The sequence below is a fragment of the Petaurus breviceps genome, unplaced genomic scaffold, assembly GCF_028583685.1.
Source record: "Petaurus breviceps papuanus isolate PSGF00001 unplaced genomic scaffold, PetGlider_PUasm1.0 90434, whole genome shotgun sequence".
Classification (NCBI taxonomy): Eukaryota; Metazoa; Chordata; class Mammalia; order Diprotodontia; family Petauridae; genus Petaurus; species Petaurus breviceps.
The window spans coordinates 42,741-69,319 of NW_027187251.1; the positions used below are offsets into that span (position 1 = coordinate 42,741).

The 26,579-nt window shown below is 37.1% G+C and overlaps 1 protein-coding gene across 4 annotated transcripts in view; it reads right to left on the reverse strand.

Annotated features, from left to right (window-relative positions):
• RPS6KC1 (ribosomal protein S6 kinase C1) overlaps positions 1-26,579 on the reverse strand; it is a 164,580-nt gene that overhangs the window by 33,459 nt on the left and 104,542 nt on the right. For 3 of the 4 annotated variants that reach the window (XM_069108724.1, XM_069108727.1, XM_069108726.1), the window contains one exon: positions 22,831-22,923. The exons of the other annotated variant lie outside the window; for it this stretch is intronic. In XM_069108724.1, coding sequence (XP_068964825.1) covers positions 22,831-22,923 — 93 coding nt within the window. The remainder of the gene's footprint in view (positions 1-22,830; positions 22,924-26,579) is intronic. 4 annotated transcript variants of the gene reach the window in all.

The window sequence follows — 26,579 nt, forward strand, 5'->3', positions numbered from 1 at the left end:
AGACAGAGAGAGAGTGAGAAATACAGAGAGAGATGGAGAGAGAGTGAGAGACCGAGAAAGAGAGAGAGTGAGAGACACAGAGAGAGAGTAAGATACAGAGAAAGAGAGAGATGGAGAAACAGAGAGACAAAGACAGACAGAGAGAAGAGAGGGAGAGAGAGACAGAGACAGAGAGAAAGAGTGAGAGAGAGAGTCAGAGACAAAGTGAGAGAGACAGAGACAGAAAAAGAGAGTGAGAGAGAGAGAGATGGAGAGAGAGAGGCAGAGAGACAGAGAGACAGAGGCAGAGAGAGATGGAGAGACAGAGAGAAGAGGGTTACAAGGGGGAAGGGGATTGTAATAAAATTCCATATTTCTTTTTAAAATCTCAGCAGATCCTAATTTAAATCTCACTTGAAACATGTATCTTAATATTTAAAATGGGTTTATATAATATACCTATACAAATGTGTATATATACATATAGTTGGACACATATGTATATGTGTATCATATATATATATATAAATACATAGATATATGCACATGTCCTCCTCTTCAACATATCTAAACTATCTAGCCTTAAGTATTGTAAACCAATCAGCTTGTTCACCCAGGGAGGTAAGTGAAAGACTGGAAGGGGTAGGAAATATATAAAGCAAACTGATAAATAACTGCTGCTTAGCTCTAAGAAAATAATTTTAAATTTCCTTAAAAGCGGACATTAATAAATGTTTCAGTATGCTAATTTTTTTAATTAAAAGATATTTCTGCAGTAAAAGCTCTTTCATATGCACTACTGATTCTTCATCAAACGTTAAGTTCTCAACTTAACACCAGTATAGCCGGTGGCAGCCTGAAGGTTTACCATCTGCTGCCACCCAAAGTCACTGTGGCCACCTTCAGAACATATGCATCAAAGCCCTGAGATAAGAGAGTGAAGGAATACTGCCGAAGTCAGCATAAGGGGAATCACAAACCCAGAGGCAGGCAACAGGCAAAGTACCAGAAAAAAGAACATGGTGAACCATCAGTCACCCTACCACACACACAACCCAAGGTCACAGGAGACACCAGTGGCTGAACTGAGAGACAAGCAAAATAATACCTCTTATGTTACTAACATAATCTAACCACTTTACCAGCTTCAACTGTATACTGAAATTTTTTTCTTAAAACAAATCTAGTAACATTTAAATTTCCTGCATTTTCATTCAAAATAGGTAATAAAATACAGGGAAGGAAATAAAATTATCTTAATTCAATTACTTTTATCATCAATCAAGGAGACATACAGATAAAGATATAGATACACATATACATATGGCTTTATGGATATATACATATATATATACACACATGTGTATATAAACATACATACAGATTTTTAAGTGGTCACTTTGATTTCTTAGAATTTTGCCTTAAATATGTCTAGTTTTACTAAAATATACTTAGACCCACAATGAAACATTACATGAATAAATTTTTATTTGATAAAAGATATGAAGAAATCTACTAAATGTAAATCCTTAAGTCCTGACTTCCAGCTACTGAAAAAAATCCAACATTTATTCTCATTTAAGGATTACACTTAACTAATTTTATTTGTTATTAAGCCCAGAATAAAAATAAGTTTTTAAGTGTTTAAAATATATTTATCTTAACACTCACAAACACAAGTAAAACTGTGATTCTAAACATTAAATACCCAAGAAACATTAAGAACCTGATCACTTTCCATCTGACTATTCTGCAATATTGTCCCATATTTTGCTCAACTTTAATTCATTTATATGAGGATTTATTAAAGTCATCTTTGCTTTTCACTTTTTTTGTGTATTAAACCCAGGGAGGAAAAGCAAAAATCTTTTGTTTTTCTACAAATGGCATGAGGTATAAGAAAATGTCAATTCTGAGTATTTAAATGGCAAACCTGTTGAATTTACAGTAATTTTAAGTGGAAAATAAGATTTTAGAACCTCTTCAGGGCTTCCACAGGAAATTAGTAGAACCACTCATGTACACTAAGAACTATTATAACACAACCCATTTGTCCTGTCCTCCATCTAAATTTTTTTAATCTAACCACAACCTGTTGGATACAATTAGATATGTTTTCTATATCTTGCTATAAAACACTGACGGATAAATACCACATGGAGTCATGAATGTGTCTTTAGTCACAAAATTTATGGGTCTGTTTTTAAGTCAAGTCAAGCAGAATTTATCATGAATCTACTATGTGCCAAGCACTGTATTAAATAACTACCAAGGATAAAAAGAGAAGAAAATAACAATCCTTGCTCTCAAGGAGATCAGCCTAACGAATACGACAACATGAAAACAACCACGTACAAACAAGGCAGATGCAAGATAAATTAGGGATCATTTCAGAGGGAAGGTAACAAGATTAAGGCAAACTAAAAGTTTGAGATATCCGATAGAAAGCAGAAGTTGTAAAAAACAGAGATGACAGAGAGGTTATGGCTAGTTAAGCAAGGTTTGAGAGTTATCAGCATAAAGATGAGCATTGAAACCATGGGAGCTGAGAGATCACCAAAGGAAGTAGTGCATGGGAAGAGAAGGGAAGAGCATGTAGGACAGGGCTTTCAGAGAAGCCCCTACCATCATAGTCACGACATAAAGATACGGCAAAAGAGGGTAAGGAGTGTCCAAACAAGTAGCAGAAGAATTGGAAGATAGCAATGTCACAAAAATCCAGAAAGAAGAAAGCATCAAGGAGAAAAGGCTAATCATCACTGTTAAAAGATAACTAAGAAAAAGCTATTAGATTTAGCAATTAAGAGGTGATTAGTATCTTGGGAGAGAGTAGTTTAGGTTGAAGGATAAGGTCAGAAGCTCGACCATAAAGAGTTAAGAGAGGGAAAGGAAAGCAGGGATACCTATTGTAGACAGCCTTCTCAATAAGTTTAGCCACAAAATGGAGGAGAAAAAAGAACTAGAAATTGCTAGGAGGGATGGAGGTTTTTTTAAGGGAGGTAAAACTCCACATTTTGGTATTACAGTAAAAAGTATGTAATAAAAATGTCTTCATTCTGGCTTTTTAAACAAAAGATGCAAAATAGTGATTTTCCTGAAAGGCAAGTCTGACCATGCCCTTCCCCAACTCCACAAACTCCAATGGCTGCCATTGTATCTAGGATCAAATATAAGCTACTTTATTTGGATTTTTTTTTCCAAATGCTTTATTAACTTCTGGTTTACATCATTCATTTCTGCCAGATTTTGAGTTACAATTTTTTTCCTCTTTTTTCCCCTACCCACTGCCCCAAAATAGTGGTCCCACAGGATATCCCCTCCTCCAATCTGCTCTCTCCCATATCTTCTCCCATACCCCCTTAGACTTTTCCAGTAGGGCATTGTGGACGTCTATGCCCCAGTACCTGTATATCTTATTTCCCAATTACATGTAAAATAGTATTAATAATAGAATATATATATATATTTTTTTTAACATTTGATTTTAAAACTTTGAATTCCAGATTCATTCCCTTCCTCCCTTGTCACTCACCCTTACTGGGAAGATAAGCAATTTAGTACAGGTTGTACATGTGTAGCTATGCGAAACATTATCATAGTATTTGATTGTATCATATTGTAAAAGACTGACTATATTTCCCTCCCTCCTATCCCACCTCCCACTTGTTCTATTCTCTGCTTTGATCCTGACTTTATTTGGGTTTTTAAATACTTTCCAAAAGGGTCTCAACCTACTTTTCCAACCTCATTAGATACCACTTCCCTTTCTGCACTCTAGGATACAGTCAAACTGGCCTTCACACACAGTTGACTATCTCTACGTTTTTATACTGGCTGTCCTCCATACCTGATATATACCCTCATCTCATTTCCATGTACTCTTAGAATTCCTTGTTTCCTTCAGAATGATCTCAAGTGACACCTTCTAAATAAAGCCTTTCCAAGTGGCTAGTATTCCTCCAAAATTGCTTTGTATTTTTTTTTGCCTATACTTATCTCTGCACATGTCTCATCCAACTGAATGAAAGCACACTGAGGGCAGGAACTGTTTCATCATTGTCCTTGTATCCCCTCATAGTAAGCACGGTGCTTGGCACACAGTGGATGCTTAATAAATATTTGCTGACTGATCAATATTACTATCTTTAATCTCTAACAAAAACAACAAATAATGACAGGATGATGTAATCTTTCACAAGGTACTGTGAATCCTATCACTAGGAAAGAAATCATATTTTGGGAGGACTAATCTAGAAATCAACCCCATCCATATCCCATAGCCAGTCACTCCTACTTGGGTCTACAAGTCTCAATGAGTCATTTTTTTCTTTGACATACTAACATGCTGGCTCATTCAGAGTTAATAGGAAAAAACAAAGAAAAAAGAAAAAGAGGGAAATAACAATCTTACCTCATCCAATCAATCAACAGACACTACTATGTTCACCTACTACGTGCCAGGCACTGTGCTAAGCACTCATTCATCAGACCACAGGAAGACAGATTTCAAACAAGAAGAGATCTTAGATATCATCATCTCTATCTTACAGGTGACAAAACTAAGGCCCAGCAAACTGACATGAGTCACCTAGGTGCCCCAGGTGGCAGGTGGCAGGGCTGATACTTGAACTCAGATCCTCTGGTTCCACGTTCAAAGTCTTTTGAAGAACAAAATAATGTTCTTATGTAATATGACACTTTTATACATAAGAATGTAGAAATAATGCTTATGTTCTTTTTCACCATCTCCTTTCCACCTAAATAATACAGACAGGTAAACATGATGTCAATCCCCAGCAAAAATCTAGATTTGGAAGATGAAACTATGTCAACTGTGCACACTCAGGAAATTGGTGATTACTAGGAGATTACAAGGGTTCTCTAAGAACAAGCAATCAAACTAGCCTCATTTCCTTTTGTGAAGCCCTCATCATCTCAAACCTGGACTACTGCAACAAGAGTTCTAGTCCTTCTTCTTGCCTCAAGTCTCTCTCCACTTTAGACCTTTATCCATTCAGTTATCAAAGTGATCTTACTAAAATGCAAGTCTGATCATGTCACTCTAACAATAAATGCCAGTGGTTCCCTATTGCCCCCAGGACCAAATGTAAAACCCTCTGTTTTGCTTTTTAAGCCCTTTAAAACCTGGCCCCTTCCCACCTTTCTAGTCTTCTTAAACCTTATTTCCCTCTTCGAACTCTATGATCCACTGACACCGATGTTCCTCCTTGATGTTCCTCAAGCTTTGAGCTTTTCCTCTACCTCTTCACCCCAGCCTCCTGGATTCCGTGGTTTCCTTCAAGTCACAGCTAAAATCTCACTTTTATAACCAGTCTTTCAAGGTCCTGCTTTACGTTAGTGCCTTCCCTCTGAGATTATCTCCAGCTCATCCTGTATATATTGTGTATGGACAAAGTTGTTTGCATGTTGTCTACCACATGAGACTGTGAGTTCCTTATGGGCAGGAATGCTTTTTCCTCCAGTTCTTAACACCAAGCCTGGCATGTAACAGGTACTTACTTAATAAATGCTTGCTGACTTGATTTATATGCTGTAACGTATCTGGCATTCAGCAATGCATTTATCAAAGGATCCAACAGCAATAGTGTCCTTACAAAAAATCTGTAGAAATGCAAGCTAGGTGACAATAGTTTGGTGGGTTTACAAATTAGCTCACTGAAAGGCCTGAGTCAAAAGTGTAGATTAATATTAACCTGAAGGGAGATTTCTATTGGCTTACATGCATAAGGGTCCTATCTCTTCAAAAATTGATGCATGAAGATATAATACCCACAGGTCAAAGCCACAGGATCACAGTATATAGAGTTAAAAAGAACCTCAGAAAACATATAGTCCTACTTCCTCATCTTATACATAAGTGAGGCCCAGATAAGTTAGTAGTAAGTAGCAGAGACAAGCTCAGGAATTGAATGCATAAAAAAGGTAAGAAGGGGAAAAATAAATTACCTATACTTTATATGTGCAGCTTCTACCCTATCTAAAGGCAAAGGACTGTGCTAGACACTAGGGATACAAAGACAAAAACAGTTCATGTCTTCAGGGATCTTATGCTCTACCAGAAGAAAAGATAGCATAACCTAAGTAACATAAACACAGTACAAAGAAAACTGAGAGGAAAGAGCACCAAAAAATGTGAGTGGGGAATAGGGAATAGTGAAGGCTTGACAGAGGAGATGGTACCAGAGTTGAGGCTGGATGGAAACCAAGAATTCTAAGGGAGAAATAAGAAAAGAATACACATTCTAGACATGGAAAATTGTTTGCAGAACTATATGGAAGCAAGAGGTGAATGTTGAGTTCAGGGAACACCTAGTAATCTAGTTTAACTAAAACATAGACTGTGCAAAGGAGAGGAGTATGAAATAATGCTGAAGAGGTTAGTAAGAGACTGTAGAGGGCCTTGAATGTCAAGCTAAGGAGTTTATTATTTTTAATCAATTTTTTAAAAGGGGCAGGACATTGTCACAACTATGCCTGAGGAAAGCTATTTTGACAGCTCTGTGGAGAACAGACTGGAAAGGAGAATGGAAGTAAAGACAACATGAAGGAGGCTACCGTGGTAGTAGAGATGAGATATTATAAAGGCTCAAAATAGAGTGGTAGGGGTGGCTAGCTGGCACAATGAATAGAACACCAGCCTTGGAGTCAGGAGGACCAGAGTTCAAATCCAACCTCAGACACTTAACACTTACTAGCCATGTGACCTTGGGCAAGTCACTTAACCCCAACTGCCCACCTTCCCCCCTCTAAAAAAAAGGAAAAAAAAATAGAGTGAGCACTGGCCCTGGAGTCATGAGGACCTGAGTTCAAATCTGGCCTCAGATACTTAACACAAAAACTAGTCATGTGACCCTGGGCCAAGTCACTTAACCCCAACTGCCCTCCAAAAAGCAAAAAATAAAAATAGAGTGGTAGTTATGGAAGGCTTCTTCTTCCTCTTCTTTGTCAAACCTAGTATCTGGGCATGAAAGAGAAATGCTATCCATACACTCATTCCCTATCATGCCTAATGTCTTCGAAGCTACCTGGCCATACCCCTCTTGGAGTGGACACTAATGAGGAGGTACTTCTGAATTAAAGCAATGTAAATGTATATTATTCCCCATTTCTCCATGCCCCTGAAAAAATAACGAAGGGATTACTTATTCCTATTATAAACACGAATTTAAAATCTCTTGCATTCATTTCAGCTAAGGGTTGATGCTCATGATCCATTCTTCAACCATGTTTTATATGAAGAAGAGAGGTTAATGACTTAGTAAGCAATAAACATATACACATATATATGGGTGTGTGTGTTTGTGTATGAAAGAAAATTTTCTGCTTTACATATTTTTTTAAATCCTGGGCATATACATTTATTACTTCATGAAACCTGCTTCCAAAGGGCACAGTGTGCCTTTGTAAGGAGACTGGATATAAATATAGCAGAAAGCAGAATATAAAAGACTGAGAAATTGGGTTGGAAATAGAATTACTGAAGTGCCAGGAAAAACAACCACTTACACAGCTCTTCTTATGTCCAAATGCTTTAGAAGCAGGATCTCTATGCCTTAGCTATTCTCCATTTTATTCAACTGTCTTTGTGAGAAGCAACTTGTGCAAGGCCACAAAGAAATTATGCTAAAGTAAGGTTAGAATTCTGGAGTTCTGGGCTGATGGGCCCAAGTTCAGTTCATGCCATTCAATCAAATAATGAATACCTTTATTCTATTTCTTTAAACTGTGTTCTGAAGTTAACTTTGTTTGTTAATGTTAACAGCATGTTAAATTTGGATGAAAAAATTCAATTAAATATAGTCTAGTAGTTAGTTTTAGATAATCTCATCTCCACTTGAAGGTTATCAACTAGCATTTATTAGGCACCTTCTATGTGCCTGGGACTGTGCTAAACACTGGATAAAAAGAGTAATTCAATATTTTTAAATTTCCATTGACTTGAAATACTTCACTGTTCATTAATGTTTTTATTCTTCCTGATAATTCCTTCCATGTGTTTGTCTATGTAATTTGTTTTGGACTGAAAGTTCCTAGAGAATAGCAACTGTGTCTATGTAACCTTCCCTATTCAGTGGTACATCACATACAAATAGGTGCTAAAGTAATGCCTTCTCACACTGATGCTGGGGGACAGCAAGGTGACACAGTGGTTAGGACACCGGGGCCTGGAGGCCTGAGTTCAAATTTGACCTCATACACTCACCATCTATGTGACTCTGGGCAAGTAATTTCATACTGTTTGTCTCAGTTTCCTCATTTGTAAAATGAGCTGAAGAAGGAAATGGCAAAAACATTCCAGTATCTTTCCTGAGAAAACTACCAATGGGGTCACAAAGAGTCAGACACAACTGAAATGACTGAACAGCAACAATATGAGCATGCTAAAAGGACCTACAGTTACATGCTCAAATTAACACATTCACTGAAGAATTGATACAGTTTGTAGGCAAAAGAGAGCCTTGATTCCCAATTAAAGGGACAGCAAAAAAATAATGGAGATTTAAATGTTTTATTTCAAAATATGAGTTACAAGGTTCCTTTGCATGCACAAATTGTTATAAATCTTGAAATTGTTTACATGTTGAAAATTCTATTAACATGGACTAGCAGAATCCTTACAGTATGAATCCCATCAATAATGTTAAGGAAAAGCACAATGTATGATTAAATGAAAGAAATACAAAGATAATATTCTCACTTTCAAAATGGCAGTTTCACCCATGGTAGCAAAATGCCCTGCCAATAATTAATTCACAGGTATCCACTATATGAGGAGGTGAAAATATGATGAATATTAAGTGTGTGATAGTTCAGTGTCCATAATGTTCTCATGTGAAGGTGCACATATATCCTGCAAGCATAGTGCATTTAGGGATTTTGAACAGATATGATACTCAAAAAGCTTAAAATGAATACAATGTTTCTAACTTTTCTAAAAGTCACTCAGCAAGTATTTACAAAAACCTACTATGTGTTTAACATTATATTTAGACACTATGGAGTTAAGAAATCTAAAACATGGTCCCTGATTTCAAGGAGGTGAGAATTTAGCTAAAGAGACAAAACTAGAACACAGGAGGAAACTACAGACTTAATTAAAAGATACTAGGCATACATGTCAAATTATGTCCTCTTATTTGAAAAATTCTAAAGTAAAACCTCACAAAATGCCCATCATTTCCACTTCAAGAACCAGTTTCTCCTAATAACAATCAGATTCTGAAAATGTTGCCTCATTGCTCTCTCTACCTTTTGAAACAGAATTTATCATTAAAATAAGTCAACTATCAATTAGTTGCCCTCCTTTGGTCATAGCAAGAGAAGGGTAACAAATATCTGGATAACTGAAGTCCTCTGTGACTTCTGTATCACTGTCTCTTCCAGACTTCCTGTGTGTTTTGAAACCTCATCTAGTTTCTTCTTTCTATCCAGATGGTCTGTGGCATATTCCAATAACAATATCACTTATTTTTGTTTACAATGATCTTCACACAGATGCTTTCTATTGTGCTTTCTTTATTCTGGTTCCTGGATTTCCTCATGAGTATATCTTCCTAATGTGCAATATTATTATGGCCTCTACCTTCCCTTTTTCTTGTCCTTCTAGAGTCAATTCAATCATAGATCTCATCCCATCAAGTCTAAATTATAGCATTTGCTTCTTTAAATTAGGATCTCTCATTCATCTTGCCTATTACCTATAATTGGTGCATTTGTGTACAGTCATTTGAAGTAATGTGAAATAATGTAGGGAGTGCTAAACTTGGAATCATAAGAGTTTTTTAATCCCACCTCAGATAATTAGTAGATGTGTGAACATGGGCAAACTACTTAACTGTCACTGCCTTAGTTTGTTCATTAGTTAAATGGGGATAATACTCAGTTACCTACTGTATAGGGCTGTTGTGATAAAAACTGTTCTATAAACCTTAAAGTACAAAACAAACATTATTATTACTGCCTATTTTCTTGAATTTTATCTCCAGTGAATTTCTGGGTGCTCCTACTGCTATTCTTCCTACTGATTACCTACCATCTGTGTTATCTACCTTGGTAAATATACATAGAGAGTATTCTTTCTTTCCTTCCACATGTTAGTCCAAAACCCTTTTATTTGGATTTGTAAGACACCAGGCAAATACATTTTTACCACCTCTTATGTACATTCCATCTTTTATCAAGAACCCATCATTCCCAAATTTTAAGCCTTAATCAAGACGTCCAGAATCCATCTGTAGACAGCACCTTCTTAATCAGCTGTTCATTTCCCAAATCAGTCTCTCTCTTCAGAAGCCCTTGTTTTTCAATCAGCAGCAATGCTGAAAATGCCACCTAAAATCTTGAGCTTCTCGCCAAATACATCATAATCTTAATTGTGTGGCACTGATTATAACTTATAATCAGAAAGGGGAAAGCAGGACAGGTTAATAAATTCAGATAAGGCTTCATGGAGAAAGTAGACTTTGAGCCAAGCCTTAAAGAACAGGGAAGGGGTGGATATGTGGGAGGTAGGAAAAATGGCACTAAGGGGGTGGGAAGTGGTGGGAGGAAATAGCATTTGCAAATGTACTGGGTAGGAATGATGTGTGCAGGGATAGTGAAGAAAGAGGCATGACTAAAGCACAGGTTGTGTGTTAGGAAACAGGGGGAAAAAAGTTGAATAAGTAGGATGGGAACAAACTAAACAGAGCCTTGAAAGAAAAAGTGATTTCAAGGATAGAGAAAATTGTGGGTTTAGGTAAGGATGGAGGCATATTATTAATGTTTGGCTTACATCAGAATAGTTACTTCAGGATATCAAAATTCTAATGCAATCCTTGCTAGTTGACTTTAAGTGACTCAACTGGCTCAGGTTAAAATAGGGATAATTACCATCTGACCACCAAAACTGTTGTTGGTGTCAAACTCCATTAGCTATAAGATTCCCAACTAAGGCCCAAACCAAATTTAAATGTTTAACAAAATAAACGAAAATACAACATAATATTAATTTGTCGTTTTCAGCCCACAGGGACTTGTTCCTATTGAAGTTTGACACTACTATTGCAAGGAATAATAATTTTAGCTATTTTAAAAAACAATGAGCTATTGTTTGAAACAAAGATCCTATATACATGCAAAGTATTACTATTGCTATGATAAAGTATTCTGGAAGAGTAAAATAAATTATACATATATATGTATATATACATGAGGCATTAACCATTAGGGAAATGGAATAAAGCGTCAAGGCAATGAAGTTTACAGACTTATTCCTTACCTTAATTCAGGTTTCATGAAACATTACTTACAATTGTAAATGTGTCTATCAAATACAAACACATGTCCTTCATCTTCAAAAAGGGCACTACTTGGTTTTTATGTGCTATTTAGTATGAATATTAAAAACTAAAAATGAAGAAATATTTTTTCAGCAACAAAACTAACATATCAAGTGTGTCTTTTGGTTTATATTTACAAAAACTATTTATAAAGTGTAAGCTATGTGACTTTGGGCAACTCTCTGGTCTCTATTTCCTTACTGAAAATTTAGAGCATTGGATGAAATAATCTCCATGTCATTTCCAGTTCACATTTTGTGATGTTGTTTCTTAGACTCCTAAGTAGATCCAAGTCACCTCCCTTCTCCATTTTTCAAATGGCTACATGCCAGGCAAGTATGCTGCTACTATGGTTGGTTGCTAGTCGTTCAAATTTAGGATAGAGGTTGTATTTTGATGCATGCTTAAAATATATCTACTGCCCATCCTATTTATATTTAGCCTACTTCCATTCAAAATACAACTCTATTCCACTATCTCTTGATGTCTTGGTTTTTTAGCTCCTATTCTGGTTTCTGAAATCAATGGTAAGAAGTAAACTCAAATTTGAATCCCTAAATCATCTATTAGAGATTCACAAAGATGTGAGGGTATTGGTAGATGAATATATATACTCATGCACTCATATATTAATACTGTTCACCTGATGTTGGAATTCTGCCCCTGTGTTAATGAATAACCTCAAACCTATTACATTTATTGTGCCATGACTCAAAAAATGTTAATGACTTCAGCTCTAGCAAAGCAGTCAACTTTACCTCATAAGGATAGGTACCACATAAATGATGACTTCTGCCTGAACAGTTTCACCAAAGTATTACAAAGAAAAATCCTTCCTTTTAGTAGTTTTAGAGGTCCTAGCAACAAACAACAGGTCCTTTCAAATATTAGGCTTTACCCATTTATTAATACAGTTGATAGAAAATCCTTAGAAGGGCAACCCTAGTAAGTGAGCTGAGTGAATTACTTGTTCTAGGCCCTAATCAATCAAAGGGTTTAAGCATTAGTGGGATTTTCCCACTGTACAAACTGAATATTTGAATGCTACAATTATGAGAGGCAGAAAGGCATACTAGATAAAGAAGAAGATTATAACATTTCCTTACGTATCCATGGCCCAGGTCTCCTTTTGTGTATATAAGTAATAAAAATGTCTTGGTTAACCAGAAAAAATGCAAAATACTCAACTGGCACATCCTTAAACTCAGTCGTAAAAATAAAGGTAATTAAAACTGGATGTGTGTGGGGGGGGAGAGAGGGGGGAGCCAAGAAGGCAGCATAGAACTGCAGGAAAACTCCATGAGATCCCTCCAAAACTACCTCAAATACCTATAAATTATAACTCTAAGCAAATTTTAGAGCTACAGAACCCACAAAGTGACAGAACACAGAGAAACAAATAACCCACTGCAGGCAGCCTAGCAGGCCTACAGGAAGGGTCCATCACAGCTTGCTGGGACCCAAACCCAGCCCTGCGTGAGCCTGCAGGTTTAGCCCCATGCATCCCCAACAAGCAGCGGCTGGAGAGGACTTCAGGAGAGTGGATCACCAGCAGCAGTGGTGGTTTCCAGAATTATCAACCCATAAATGCCAAAGACAAAGTAAAATGTCAGTGTGGAACTCTGTTGAAATTGGGGGGGACAGGGAGTGTAGTCTGGCCCATACCCCAGGGCAAGAAGTGGCAGAGGTGTGGCGGCGTGGCTGCTTCAGAGCTCCTGGCCTGCAGATCATAAGGGGACCAAGCAACCATTCAGAGGGTAATTGCTCTTGCTTTAACCTGCTTAGATCTGGATCACAGTCTTGAGTAGAGGCCCTAGGGTGTGTGCTCAGTAGACCAGAGCTTGTGAGGGATGCAGAGAGGGCACCCAACTAATAGCTCCAACAGCTGAGAAAACCCCAGCGATTTGGGACAAAGCTTTCCTCTATGGAAGCAGAGTTCTACTGTGGCAAAAAGCTCAAAATTCAAGTAATTGGGTGGCAACATGAGCAAGCAGAGGAAGCAAAGCAAGCACAGCAATCAAACCTTAGATTCCTTTTTGGGGACAAAAAGGATCAAAGCATGGAATGGCAGGAAGACAACAAAATCAGAACTCCTGCACCAAAAGCTTCCAAGAAAAATATGAATTGGTTACAAGCCATGGAGGAGCTCAAGAAGGATTTTGAAAATCAAGTAAGAGAAATGGAGGAAAAATTGGGAAGAGAAATGAGAATGATGTAAGAAAATCATGAAAAAGTCAACAACCTGACTGAAGAAAATAACACCTTAAAAAATAGACTAACTCAAATGGCAAAGGAGGCCCAAAAAGCCAATGAGGAGAAGAATGCCTTAAAAAGCCAAATTTGCCAGATGGAAAAAGAATTTCAAAATCTCACTGAAGAGAATAATTCCTTCAGAATTAGACTGGAGCAATTGGAAGCTAATGACTTTATGAGAAATCAAGATACTATTAAACAGATCCAAACAAATGAAAAAATAGAAGGCAACATGAAAATATCTCTTTGGAAAAACCACTGACCTGGAAAACAGATCCAGGAGAGATAATATAAAAATTATTGGACTACCTTAAAGCCATAATCAAAAAAAAAAAAAAAGAACCTAGAAATCATCCTTCAAGAAATTCTCAGGGAAAATTGCCCTCATATTTTAGAACAGAGGGAAAAATAGAAATTGAAAGAATTCACCAATCACCTCTTGAAAAAGATCCCAGGGGTGGCCAGGTAGCACAGCGAGTAGGAGCACCGGACCCAGTGTCGAGATGACCTGGGGATCAAATCCGGGCTCAAACACTTAGCACGCACCCAGAAACACCTGGCTGTGTAACCTTGAGCAAGTTACTTAATCCCAATTGCTTAGGGGTGGCCAGATGACTCAGCAAGTAAGAGCACCGGCCCCAGTGTCGGGATGACCTGGGGATTGAATCCGGCCTCAGATACTTAGCACCACACCCAGATATAACTGGCCATGTAACCTTGAGCAAGTTACTTAACCCCAATTGCTCTTAAAAAAAAAAAAGATCCCAAAAAGAAAACTCTTAGGAATATTATAACCAGGTTCTGGAGTTCCCAGATCAAGGAGAAAATATTACAAGCAGCCAAGAAGAAACAATTTGAATATTGTGGAAACACAATCAGGATAACACAAGATCTAGCAGCTTCTACATAAAGGGAGTGAAGGGCTTGGAATATGATATTCAGGAGGTCAAAGGAGCTAGGATTAAAACCAAGAATCACCTACCCAGCAAAACTGAGTATCATGTTTAAAGGAAAAATACGGTCATTCAATGAAATGGAGGACTTTCAAGCATTCTTGATGAAAAAACCAGAGTTGAATAGAAAATTTGACATTCAGATACAAGAAGCAAGAGAACCATGAGAAAGTAAACAGGGAAAAGAAATCACAAGGAACTTATCAAAGTTGAACTATTTATATGCCTACATGGAAAAATGATAATTGTAACTTATGAAACTTTTCTCAGTATGAGGATAGTTGAAGGTAACATAAATGTGTGTGTATATATGTGTGCATATATGTATACATACATATATATGTCTATATAGGAGGGTATATGTGTATATGAATACATATGTGAGTGTGTGTATACATGTGTACAGGTATACATAGACAAAGGGCACAGGATCAATTGAATAGGAAGGGATGATATTTAAAAAATAAAATTAAGAGATGAGAGAAGAATATAATGAGAAGAAATAGGGAAAGACAGAATAGGGTAAATTATCTCATATAAAAGAGGCAAGGGAAAACTGTTACAATGGAGGAGAAGAACAGGAATGCAAAAGGGAATGGGTCAACCTTACTCTCATTGAATTTGGCTTAAGGAGGGCATAACATATACACTAAATTGGATATCTTACCCTACAGGAAATAGGGGGAAAGGGGATACAATGGGGGATCATAGAAGGGAGGGCAGATTGTGGGGGGAGAGTATTTAGAAGCACACACTTTTAAAAAGGGACAGGGTCAAAATAGAGAATAGAACAAGTGGGGGGGCGGGATAGGATGGAGGGAAATATAGTCAGTCTTTCCCAATATATCCACCATGGAAATGTTTAGCATAACCACACATGTACAACCTATATTGAATTGCTTATCTTCACAGTAAAGGTGGGTGATGAGGAAAGAAGGGAAAGAATCTGGAATTTAAAGTTTTAAAATCAAATGTTTAAAAATTTATTATTATTATTTTTACATACAACTGGGAAACAAGATATACGGGCATTGGGGTATGGAGATCCATCTTGCCCTACCAGAAAGTCAGAGGGGGAATGGGGAAGAATATAGGAGAGAGCAGATTGGGGGAGGAGGTATTCAGTGGCATCGCTGTTTTGGGGTGGTGGGTAGGGGAAAGAAGGGGAGAAAATTTGTAATTCAAAATCTTGTGGAAATGAATGTTGTAAACAATAAACATAAAATTTAATTTTAAAAAAAGGAAAAAAAAACTGGATCTCTTAATACAGCTTTAACTCTGCTGGTGATAAAAAAAAAAAAAGGCTCAGAAAATTACTATCTATTCTTGCACATCTGACTAGTCAGACCAGAAAGATATCAAGGATACTGTTAAATTTCTTCGAGGATGACGGGATACCCATCAACTGGGGAATGGTTCAACAAGTTGTGGTATATGAATATAATGGAACACTATCATGCTATAAAAAATGATGAGCAGACAGACTTCAGAAAGACCTGGAAAGACATATGAACTGATGCTGATTGAGAGAAACAGAACCAGCAGAACATTGTACACAGTTACAGCCGCATTGTATGATGACTGACTTTCTCAGAAATGCAAGGTTCTAAAACAACTCCAAAAAGCTCATGATAGAAAATGCCATCTACATCCAGAGAAAGAATCCAGAGGAAGGAAGGAAGGAAGGAAGGAAGGAAGGAAGGAAGGAAGGAAGGAAGGAAGGTAGGAAGGAAGGAAGGAAGGAAGGAAGGAAGGAAGGAAGGAAGGAAGGAAGGAAGGAAGGAAGGAGGGAAGGAGGGAAGGAGGGAAGGAGGGAAGGAGGGAAGGAGGGAAGGAAGGAAGGAGGGAAGGATGAATTTATTAAGGGCCTACTATGTACCTGGCACTGTGCTACAGTATAATTATTATTTCATTTAATCTTCACAAGAACCTAAGAACTAAATGCTATTATTTTTTATAGTTGAGAAAATTGAGGCAGGCAGACATGAAATGACTTGCCCAGGTTCACACAAATAAGGAAGCCATACAGCTTACATAAAGTCAGAGGTGCATCTTTCTGCCTCCAGGCCCTGTAATCTATGCATTTACCCAATCTAGCTGCTGCTGAGCACTACAGACACAGAGATCAGCCAATACAAATGCACAAAATTAGGCTATAGAGTTTGGTGATTAAAGAATATCAGGTCAATCAGTGCAGCTGGATCATAGAGTAAAAGGAAGGGAATGGGACATAAGAAGATGGGAAAGATAGAAAGAGACAAAGTTGCAAAAGGTTTTAAATGCCACATAGAGTTGTTGTTGTTTTTTTTAAGCAATTGGAGTTAAGTAACTTGCTCAAGGTTACACAGCCAGTTATTTCTGGGTGTGGTGCTAAGTATCTGAGCCCAGATTCGATCCCCAGGTCATCCCGACACTGGGGCCAGTGCTCTTACTCGCTGAGCCACCTGGCCACCCCTGAGTATTTTATTTTTGATTCCGGAGGTAATGGGACCCCATTACAGAAGAAGAGTGATATAGTCAGAACTTCACTTAGAGCAATCACTTTGGCAGCTGAATGAAGGATGCACTGGAATAGGGAGAGACTGGAAGAAGGGAGACCAATCAGAAGGCTCCTCAGTAATCTAAGTGAGAGGTGATGAGGGCCTCTACTAGGGTGGTGACTGCATGAGCAGAAAGAAGGGGACATAAAGGAGAGATGGTATTATTCACTGAGAAGCATCTAATAAGCACCTAATATGTGCTAGGACATTGCAAAGGTCAAAACAAGATCTGATAACAAATTGGATATGCGTGTGTATGACTATTCAGTTCCAAAAGTCATAATGCTCAGTTCTTCTGGGCTACATAATCAAAGAATGTCAGAATTAGATATTCTAATTAGATATCAGATTTTTCTCTAATCTACCCATAACATCTCCATCATACTTGACAATATATGTATAATGTATCATGTATATTATATGTGTATCGTGATACATGTTGCTCTCATGTGGACCATATGTGTGCATACTGTGTGTACACATTTATACATATGGCCTCATATGTATGTGATCTCATATGACAATATTGTACATCTATAAAATATATGGCACTCTAAAAATATAACATATACATCATATGTGTACGTCATATATTCTCTCATGTGAGACCATTTATGTATATATGCATACATGTGTATAAAAATGTATATGTATATATGAACACATGAGAAAATATCTAAACATCATAACTACATAGTAAAATAGGATACATTATATACATGTCACATCATATCTCTATACATTCTGCTTATGTACATATATTCTCTCAAGTGATATCATATAGGTTTATATAAATATCTATAATCTCACAGAAGAAAATATATACTCTACATTCATATACAGTCAGTTCTCACTTAATGTAAGTGGACCATTCCACAGACCTGCCCTTCCCCTCCTGGGGCAGCTACATTTCCTGGGCCCCTGCAGCAGGAGTGACTTCAGTGTCTACAGTAGAGGACCTCTGGCACAGGGCCACACTGATGTGGTTGCCTCCTCTGCTGCCAGGGAGCTGGAGCTGGAGCCCAGGTCATTTAGGTCTGCTGCCTGCTGGGGAGCTGAATTTATGTAAAGCAACATTACATAAAGTGAGAACTATCCGTATAGTGGGGGGAAGGGAGGAGTGTAGGACTTCACATGAGACAACATAAAAAACATATATGTAGGTGTATAATAATATTGTAATATGTGTATGTGTGAATAATATATTTTATATATTCTCTCATGGGAGGCCATATGCATAATATATCATAACATATATGTATCATATAATATATAACATAATAGTTAACATAATATTTTATGATACAAGAATACTATGCATGATACATTATGTGTATATATATATATGACCTCCCATGAGAGAATATGTAATACATAATAGACATGTGTGTACACATATATACACATATATATTTTTATATATGATCTCACAAGAAAATGGAAATGGCAATGATAAGAAATGCAACCCAGCTCAAGGAACCAGCTCGAGAACTTACAACTAGCATACATTTGTCTTTTTAATCAACATTCATTAAACATATACTACGTACTGTGCAATGTATGAGTCAAAATTAAATAAGACACTCTTTTCCCTCACAGAGCTTCAAATACAGAAGGTGTTGGGATAGGTGATAAAGAACTACAGATATAGTTAATGACATGAATAAAGTTTATGCCAACCAATGTTTTTGAGGATTATTTAGATATAGGACAAACTATAATAAATCCAGTTGAACTCAGAACATAGCAATCTAAAGTCCAAATATTAAAGTTTCTGCTACTCTGATTACAGTCAATTATTTTTACAGATTGTACCACAGAAAACATCACATTAATGCCTCTAAAAGTGAATATTTAATCTTCATATTTTAGCTACTCCTAATCTAAATAATTTCCTTAAATTTTATGTAACATTTACATAAACTTCTAAGTCCAGTGAAGCATAAGTAAACAAAGGCTTCTGTATAGTAGATATAATAGAAAGTAAAGTGATTTTGATTAAATAATGCCAAGTCATTCAAAAAAGTAACTTACTAGGAGCAGCTACGTGAAGAAGTAAATAGAGCACTGGCCCTGGAGTCAGGATAACCTGAGTTCAAATTTGGCTTCAGATACTTGACACTTACTGTGTTGACCCTGAGCAAGTAATTTAACTGTCTCAAAAAAAAAAAAAAAAAAGTAAGTAGTATACAATCTTCCTTTTTTGTTTACTATGTATGGCAATGCTCATGCTCATTTTAGTTGGTGCTGAGTTCAATAAAGTTTTTCTAATTTAAATGGTAAATAACAACTTATTCTACATTTATGAAGATGACAGCACTTATTTACCATTGCTAGGACCCATACTTTGATTTGGGTTTTCTCCAGATGATTGATAACTTTTTGCTGATGTTTTGACAATCACAAAAATAATAGCAACAGACATTTACATAGAGATTTAGGACCTGCAAAGTGCTTTACAAATATCTCATTTGGGTCTTGCAACAAAACTGCACATTAAGTACAATTAGATTCATTTCTAAAATAAGGAAACTGAGGATTAGCTGAAGGAGCTTGCCTGTAGTTACAACCAGTAAACCTAGGAGAGGGGATTCAAACCCAGGTTCCCCCTCATCCCAAAGTCAGCAGTGCTTCCTTCCAAGCCAGCATGCTGCCTCTATAACCCTACTAGCAGGCATCTACAAGATTAGAAGTACGGTTTATGACAAATGAACAGAGGTAAGCTAATTATCTTTATGAAGATCAAACCAAATCTTCCCTCATTGCTCCAATGTTTTAATCTCCTGTTTGCAAACCTCTTTCAATGTGTTACAAAGCAATAAAGTTTATTGCCATGACAGGAGATCCCAACTTTCTCTAAACTGTTCATCTATACCTCCAACACAAACACATTTTATGGATTATATAACCTGAATGATATATGCTTGTTAGTCCCCCATATATGCACAAATACTCATGAATAAACTCCCCCTTAACCTAACCTCGATTATAATCACTATTTCCTTCTATTCTCTAGCTCAATTCAGGTTAAAAACAACAACAAAAACAAAAGAGAAGATCCAGGGTATTATGGCAAAGCAAGAATGTACCATCGTCATGAAACATTTAATAACCATATACTCTAAGTCGAACAATAAACTATGACTACTTACAACTAGCTATGTCTCACTCTACAATTTAGAAAGTATTCTATGAACATGATCTCATTTAATATTAACAATAACACCATTATATAGGTAACAGCAGGTATTAGTTCCCTTTTAGAGAAAAAAAAACTAAGGCTCATCGGTTAACTTGCCAATGGTCACACATCTATTGAGTGACAGAGGTTAGTGTTATTTCCATCATACCACAATGCTTAAAGGTTTCCTTAGCTCAAATGAATGCACTCTATCTAGGCTGGCTAGTAAGCAAATACTTTTTTTTCCTTCTGATTCCAAAAACAGAGTTGAAAACATTTACTACAGTAATGCTAGATGTTAGAATACTGAAATATTCCTGAAGAGCTTTTATAGCTTGGCATTACTATCTTGGCAAGAAAAGATTCTTTCCACTTAGCTCTCCTCTTTTCCCATTTTAAAAAGCAATGTGATTGTTTTCAAGAAGACTTGGGATCCAAACTTACAACTTAAGAGTCATCTTGGATTTTCCATGATCTCTCACTCTCCACATACAATCTGTTGCCAAAGCCTGCCGATTTCACATTTACAAAATCTCTCAAATGTGTCCTCTTCTTTCCTCTGACAGGAAAGCCCTCCACTGCAGGCCCTTATTGCCTCATGCATGGACTGCTGCAATAACCTGCTGGTAGGTCTGCCAAGTTTCTCCCTATTCTAGTCCATCCTCTTTCAGTTGCCAAAGTAATTCTCTTTAAACATAGGTCTGATCATGTCACCCCTCTCCCCACACACACACACTCAATAAACTCTAGTAGTTCCCTAATACCTCTAGAATCAAATACAAAATCCTCTATTTGACATTCAAAGGCCTTCATAACCTAGCCTTACCCCTAGCTTTCCATTCTGCTTATACCTTAGACACTCCCCCCCAATTTACTCTTCAACCCAGTGACACTTCTTAGTCTTCCTAGTTATTCCTCAAACAAGACACTCCATCTTTTGGTTCTGGGCATTTCTCTGGCTGTCCCCACATTCTCTCTCCCTCACCTCAGCTTCCTGCTTCCTTCAAATCCAACTAAAATTCCACCTTCTCCAAGAAACCTTTCCCAATACCTCTTCATCCTAATGTCTTCCTTCTATTGGTTATTTCCTAATTATCCTTCATGCAGTCTCTCTGTACATTTTTTTTTTTTGCACATAGTCTCTTCCCTCAGGTTGAGAGCTCCTGTCTTTTCCTTTCTTCAAAATGTCCAGCACTTCACACCAGACCTGGCACATCCTAGGCACTTAATCAATGCTTCCTGATTGTCTGGATCGAGTCCTAGCTCTGCTTTCTAGTCTCTGACCTTGTACCAGCCACTTACTTTCTCTGAGAGGCTGGGAGGAAAGCCCCTGCAGATCCTTAAAAGTGCTATGTGTAAATTGTTATTACTGCAGAATACCTCTCCTCCAGTAAAGTATCAATTACTCCCACAATCACAATCTATAAAAGGCTATTGTGAGGACTGAATGAAAACATGTGTCCAAGAGCTCTGAAAACTATGAAACACTACACAAATGTAAGATATTATTATTTGTCTAACAGAAGAAAGCTTAAATACCAACTTTCACCAGGAGTTGCCACACCTGATATACTCCAACTAGAATATTTTTTAAAATTTGGTCTTCAGGTTTTAAAAACTGAATAGCTCACTACTAATCCTATGTCTCTCAGTTCAATATTCTACCAAATGAAATAATCTGAAATAAATTACTTGGTAAATAATTATGTCTAGTAATGTTTTCCTGTGACAGACAATTCCCTTTTTTTAAGGCCTTCTACTGTTAGCCATTATGTAATTACTTTCAAAGTTCTACAAAATCTTCAGTTTCAATACGGTACCATAAACTTGTTTCACCATATCAAGAACACTCAATAAGTGTTGCTGTTCAAGTATTAGGGTACTTCATAATTTCTAGCTCATGGCAAAAAATAAACCTTCATGAAACTAAAAGGTTGTATCCTGAATATTAAATAATATATTTTCTTTTGTTTAGTGTGGCTAAATAGCAGTCTAATCAACTACAAAAAACAATGGATTATTTGTTAAAGATGCTGTTTGTTTCTTTAATTACACCTGGAAAATATCCTATGTGCCAATAGTATATACTTTAGTAGTGCGAAAACATGTTAACAGTAAAACCAAACTTGGATTTACTATCAAATTTCTGGGGAATTTTCCATTCAAATCCCCAAATAAATAAGAGAAAGCTATTTATTTCTCTTTGACCACTAAGCTGTTAACATGCCTGTTAATGTAGAACAGGACTGAATCGCTGTTCCCCTATTAGTCATCCCTGAGCACAAAATGCACTGGTTTGTCTTTTCTTTGCTATAACACCCAATACTTTTTAAAAGGTCCTACTCTTCTGAATGCCACCAAACATGTACCTTTTCCTTTAGCTCAAATATATTTTGCATGACCTTACATGAATTGCTTAGATAAAAGCCTTTTTTCTTCTGCTTTTGTTATTTTAAAGTGCAGATGCATTTGAGTCATTTTCTCCTTTTGTTTCATATCCTTAAGATCCAAAGCTTCAAAGACAGAATGTCAGCATGCAGTCGATTTATGACTGAACTCTTGAAGAGACACTGAAGAATTACCTTGTCAATCACCCCAAGGACTCTGAAGGCCTTCAGTTCCTCGGCAGGGCTCCTTAGGTTCCAAGAGGGCCTTGAACTTAGTGATCCTGGAGGCTAATGGAAGATATCAAAGATTATACATCAATCAGGGTGGTACTTGAAGGAAGACTGCCTGCTGAAGCAAATGCCAGACTGAAGGAAACTAAATTTATCATAAATCAGAGAGAGGGAAGATGAAAGGAGAAGTTTCTGTTTGTCCTTAATACAAAAAAAAAATTGCAAGTAAATAAATCAGGTAACACTGAAAACAAAATTTTAAAAAAGAAAAATTAATGAGTTGACATAGTTTCTAAAGCTATAATTCGATTCTAGAGTGTGCAGCTATAATGAAACTTTCTAGCAAATGTATCAGGGGCCCAATATTCAATCACAGCCCCTTACATTTACCCCAAACATCACAACAGTAATTTAGTGGTAAAATGTAGACAACAATTTACTAATATAACTCTCTGGGGAAGAAATTCAACATATGCTCTATTCCCTCTATCATACTGCTGGAGTACTGTAATGAAGCTTAGCATAAATACACTCCTTAATAAAGCACAGCCTGTGGAGTTAGGAAGAGAGGGCAGCTAGGTGGTACAGTAGATAGAATGGTGAGCCTGAAGGCAGCATGGCTCATCTTCCTGAGTTCATATCTGGCCGCAGACACTAGTTGTGTGACTCTAGACAAGTCACTTAACCCTGTTTGCCTCAGTTTCCTCATCTGTAAAATGAGCTGGAAAAGGAAATGACAAAACACTCCATTATCTTTGCCAAGAAAACCCCAAATGAAGTTACAAAAATAGGTCACAAATGAAAAATGACTGAACAACAAAAATTTAAGAAGAGTGTGCTTCATTATTAAATCCTAAAATTAAAATAACAAAACTACAAAGGATAATTGAGTGTACAAAAACCTCTAAAGTATTTAATAAGAAAATTTTGTTGACTATCCATTAAGAATATGTATAAACTGTTACCTTAAGAGGTCAGAATATGAAATATTCTAATTAACCAAACCTAAGGAAAGTAATTTCTTTTCTCTGGGTCTCAGCTTCCTCACATATAAAACAAGGGAGTTATAGTGAAAGCAAAAGATATCAGATAACTGGCCTGAATGTTGCTCTAGTACCCATGTAATGTCAACATTTTAAAGAAGGTTCTTTTTGGTTTTAAATATTTTGAGACCTATTTCAACAAAATTAGTTTCCTTTGTAATCCTATGCATTTTCTTTTATGCATTTAAAATCATTATTCTGGGGTGGCTAGGTGGTACAGTGAGTGAACAGAGCACCAGCCTGGAGTCAGGAGGACCTGAGGTCAAATCCAGTCTCAGACACTTAACACTTACTAGCCATGTGACCTTGGGCAAGTCACTTAATCCTAATTGCCCTGCCTTTCCCCCTCCAAAAAGCAAACAAAAAACAAACAAACAATAAAATCATTATTCTGAGAAAAGATTCATAGCTTTCACCAGATTGCCAAACCAATGGAAGGAATGTTCCACTTAAATGAAATTGTGGATCCAGTGAAAGTAATGTCAATAGGGAGCATTCAACTTCAAACACTTCAACTGGCATCTGCACCAAAGGGCAAAACCCACTGCACCATCAATCAAATACATACTTACTGAGTACCTATTGGGTACAAAGCTTTACGTTTGATACAAAGCCAGATAAGACACAATAATTGCCTTCAAGGAGGGTATCTATTTGAGAAAATAAAATGCAAAGGACAAAAAACTGTTACAGACAATAGGTACTAAAAGGTCAGAAGACACAAAATTACTGTGGAATGAACTGATCTAGAAAAGCCTGGGGGAGAATATGGGGAAGTTCAGCAGGAGAATGGGTAACCATAGAACAATTAATCTTTATCGATTTTTTCCTCTTTCAAATAAGGCACAGAATGCACTGTCTCCTTTATCTTTCCTTTCTTAAGGTTCCTTGGAATGAAGTTAGAACTAGCAGGATTTAGGACTATTCCTTTTTTCCATCCTATTCTGTAACAAGACTGAAATAAGAGACAATCAGGTAAAAGGTACAGTTGTGAGTAGTGTTCTTCATTAGATCCTTAAAAGGTGTTCAGGTTTTTGATGATGATGATGAAGAAGCAGAAGAAGAAGAAAGTATTTATATAGTACTTTTAAGATTTGCAAAGCACCTTATAAAAATTGTCCTGTTTTCTCTCATAACAGCCTTGAGAGGTAGATATTACTATTATCCCCATTTTATAGATGAGGAACCTAAAGTAATTAAATAATAATAGCTAACATATATATGTATGTGTAAATATATTTATGTATAAACATATATACACAGGTACATATACATACATGCATACATACACATTTTACTTACTATGTGCCAGGAACTGTGCTAAGCACTTTACAAATATGATCTCATTTAATCCTCACAATTGGGACACAGGTGTTATTAGTGTCCCTATTTTACAGATGAGAAATGGATGCAGACAGAGGTTAGTGACTTGCCCAGGGTCACACAGCTACTAAGTACCTGAGGCTGGATTTAAACTTGGGCCTTCCTGATTCCAGTTCCGGAATTCTATCCACTGTGCTACTCAGCTGCCTCTAGACAGGCAGAGAGGGAGTGGGAAGAGAGGAGGCACACCTCAGAAAGAGGAAATATGCAAAGTCAAGAAAGCAGTGTCCAAGCTCAGTTAGGTGAGCAAGTAGCATGCGCACTGTGTTTTGGAGGCCTGTCTGGCTTGAGTAGAGGTTCAGGCTGGTAAACCCTGGGAGACAAGGCTAGGGAAGGCCATATGATGGTCCAGGCCAGAAAACAGAGACTTTATACTATAGGCAATGGAAAACCCCTGAAAGTTTTTGAGCAAAGGTTGGAATGATATGATGAAAAATTATTTAGAAAAATGAATCTGAAGACAGGGGTAGTAGTGTATATCTGTAATCTCTACTACTGGGGAGGCTAAGGCTGATGGATCACTTGAACTTGGTTTTGACTCCAGGAATATCATTCCTCCCCCAGGAAAAACTCATCACCTGCAATCAAATCATCATAACAATTGATTCTGCTTTGAGACTCAATACCTTCTCAGCAGCCTCAGTTTCCTTACCCCACAGCCTAGAGGGCTAGAAGGCAAAGCAAGAAGCCCCTCCCAAATTTCCCCTTTAGAGAGGGCTCCGAATTCTACAGCTAACTTCATTTCCTATTGACAGCTCTCCATAAACATCATGCCCCCACTGTGGGTACCCTCTAGCTACCATTTTACATTCTTTTTGAGTATTGTCTTGCCTTGTTAGATTGTCCTGGAGGGCAGAAACTGTCTTTCCTTTTCTTATTTGTATTCCCATTCTTAGCACAGTGCTAGGCACATAGTAGACATTTGATAAATGTTTACTGACTACTGACTTGAGCTTGAGAGTTCTGAGCTAGAGTAAGTCTGACACCAGTGTGGTTAGCAGGCAGCTACCAGGCTGCTGAGGAAGGGAGAAGTGACTCACAATGAATATGAAAAAGGTCAAAACCTCCATGCCAATCAGAAGTCAGATTGGCCCTGTGAATGGCCACTGTACTTCAGCCTGAGTAAGATGGAGAGACTCAGTCTCCAAAAAAAAAAAAAAAAGAAAAATGAATATGGAAATAGTATGGAAAATAGTTAGTCCGTTAAGTTACTAAGTTAGTCAGTCAAGAAATATTTATTAAGTGCCTACTCTGTTCATTTTATTTTTCTTGCTTTTTGGCAATAAA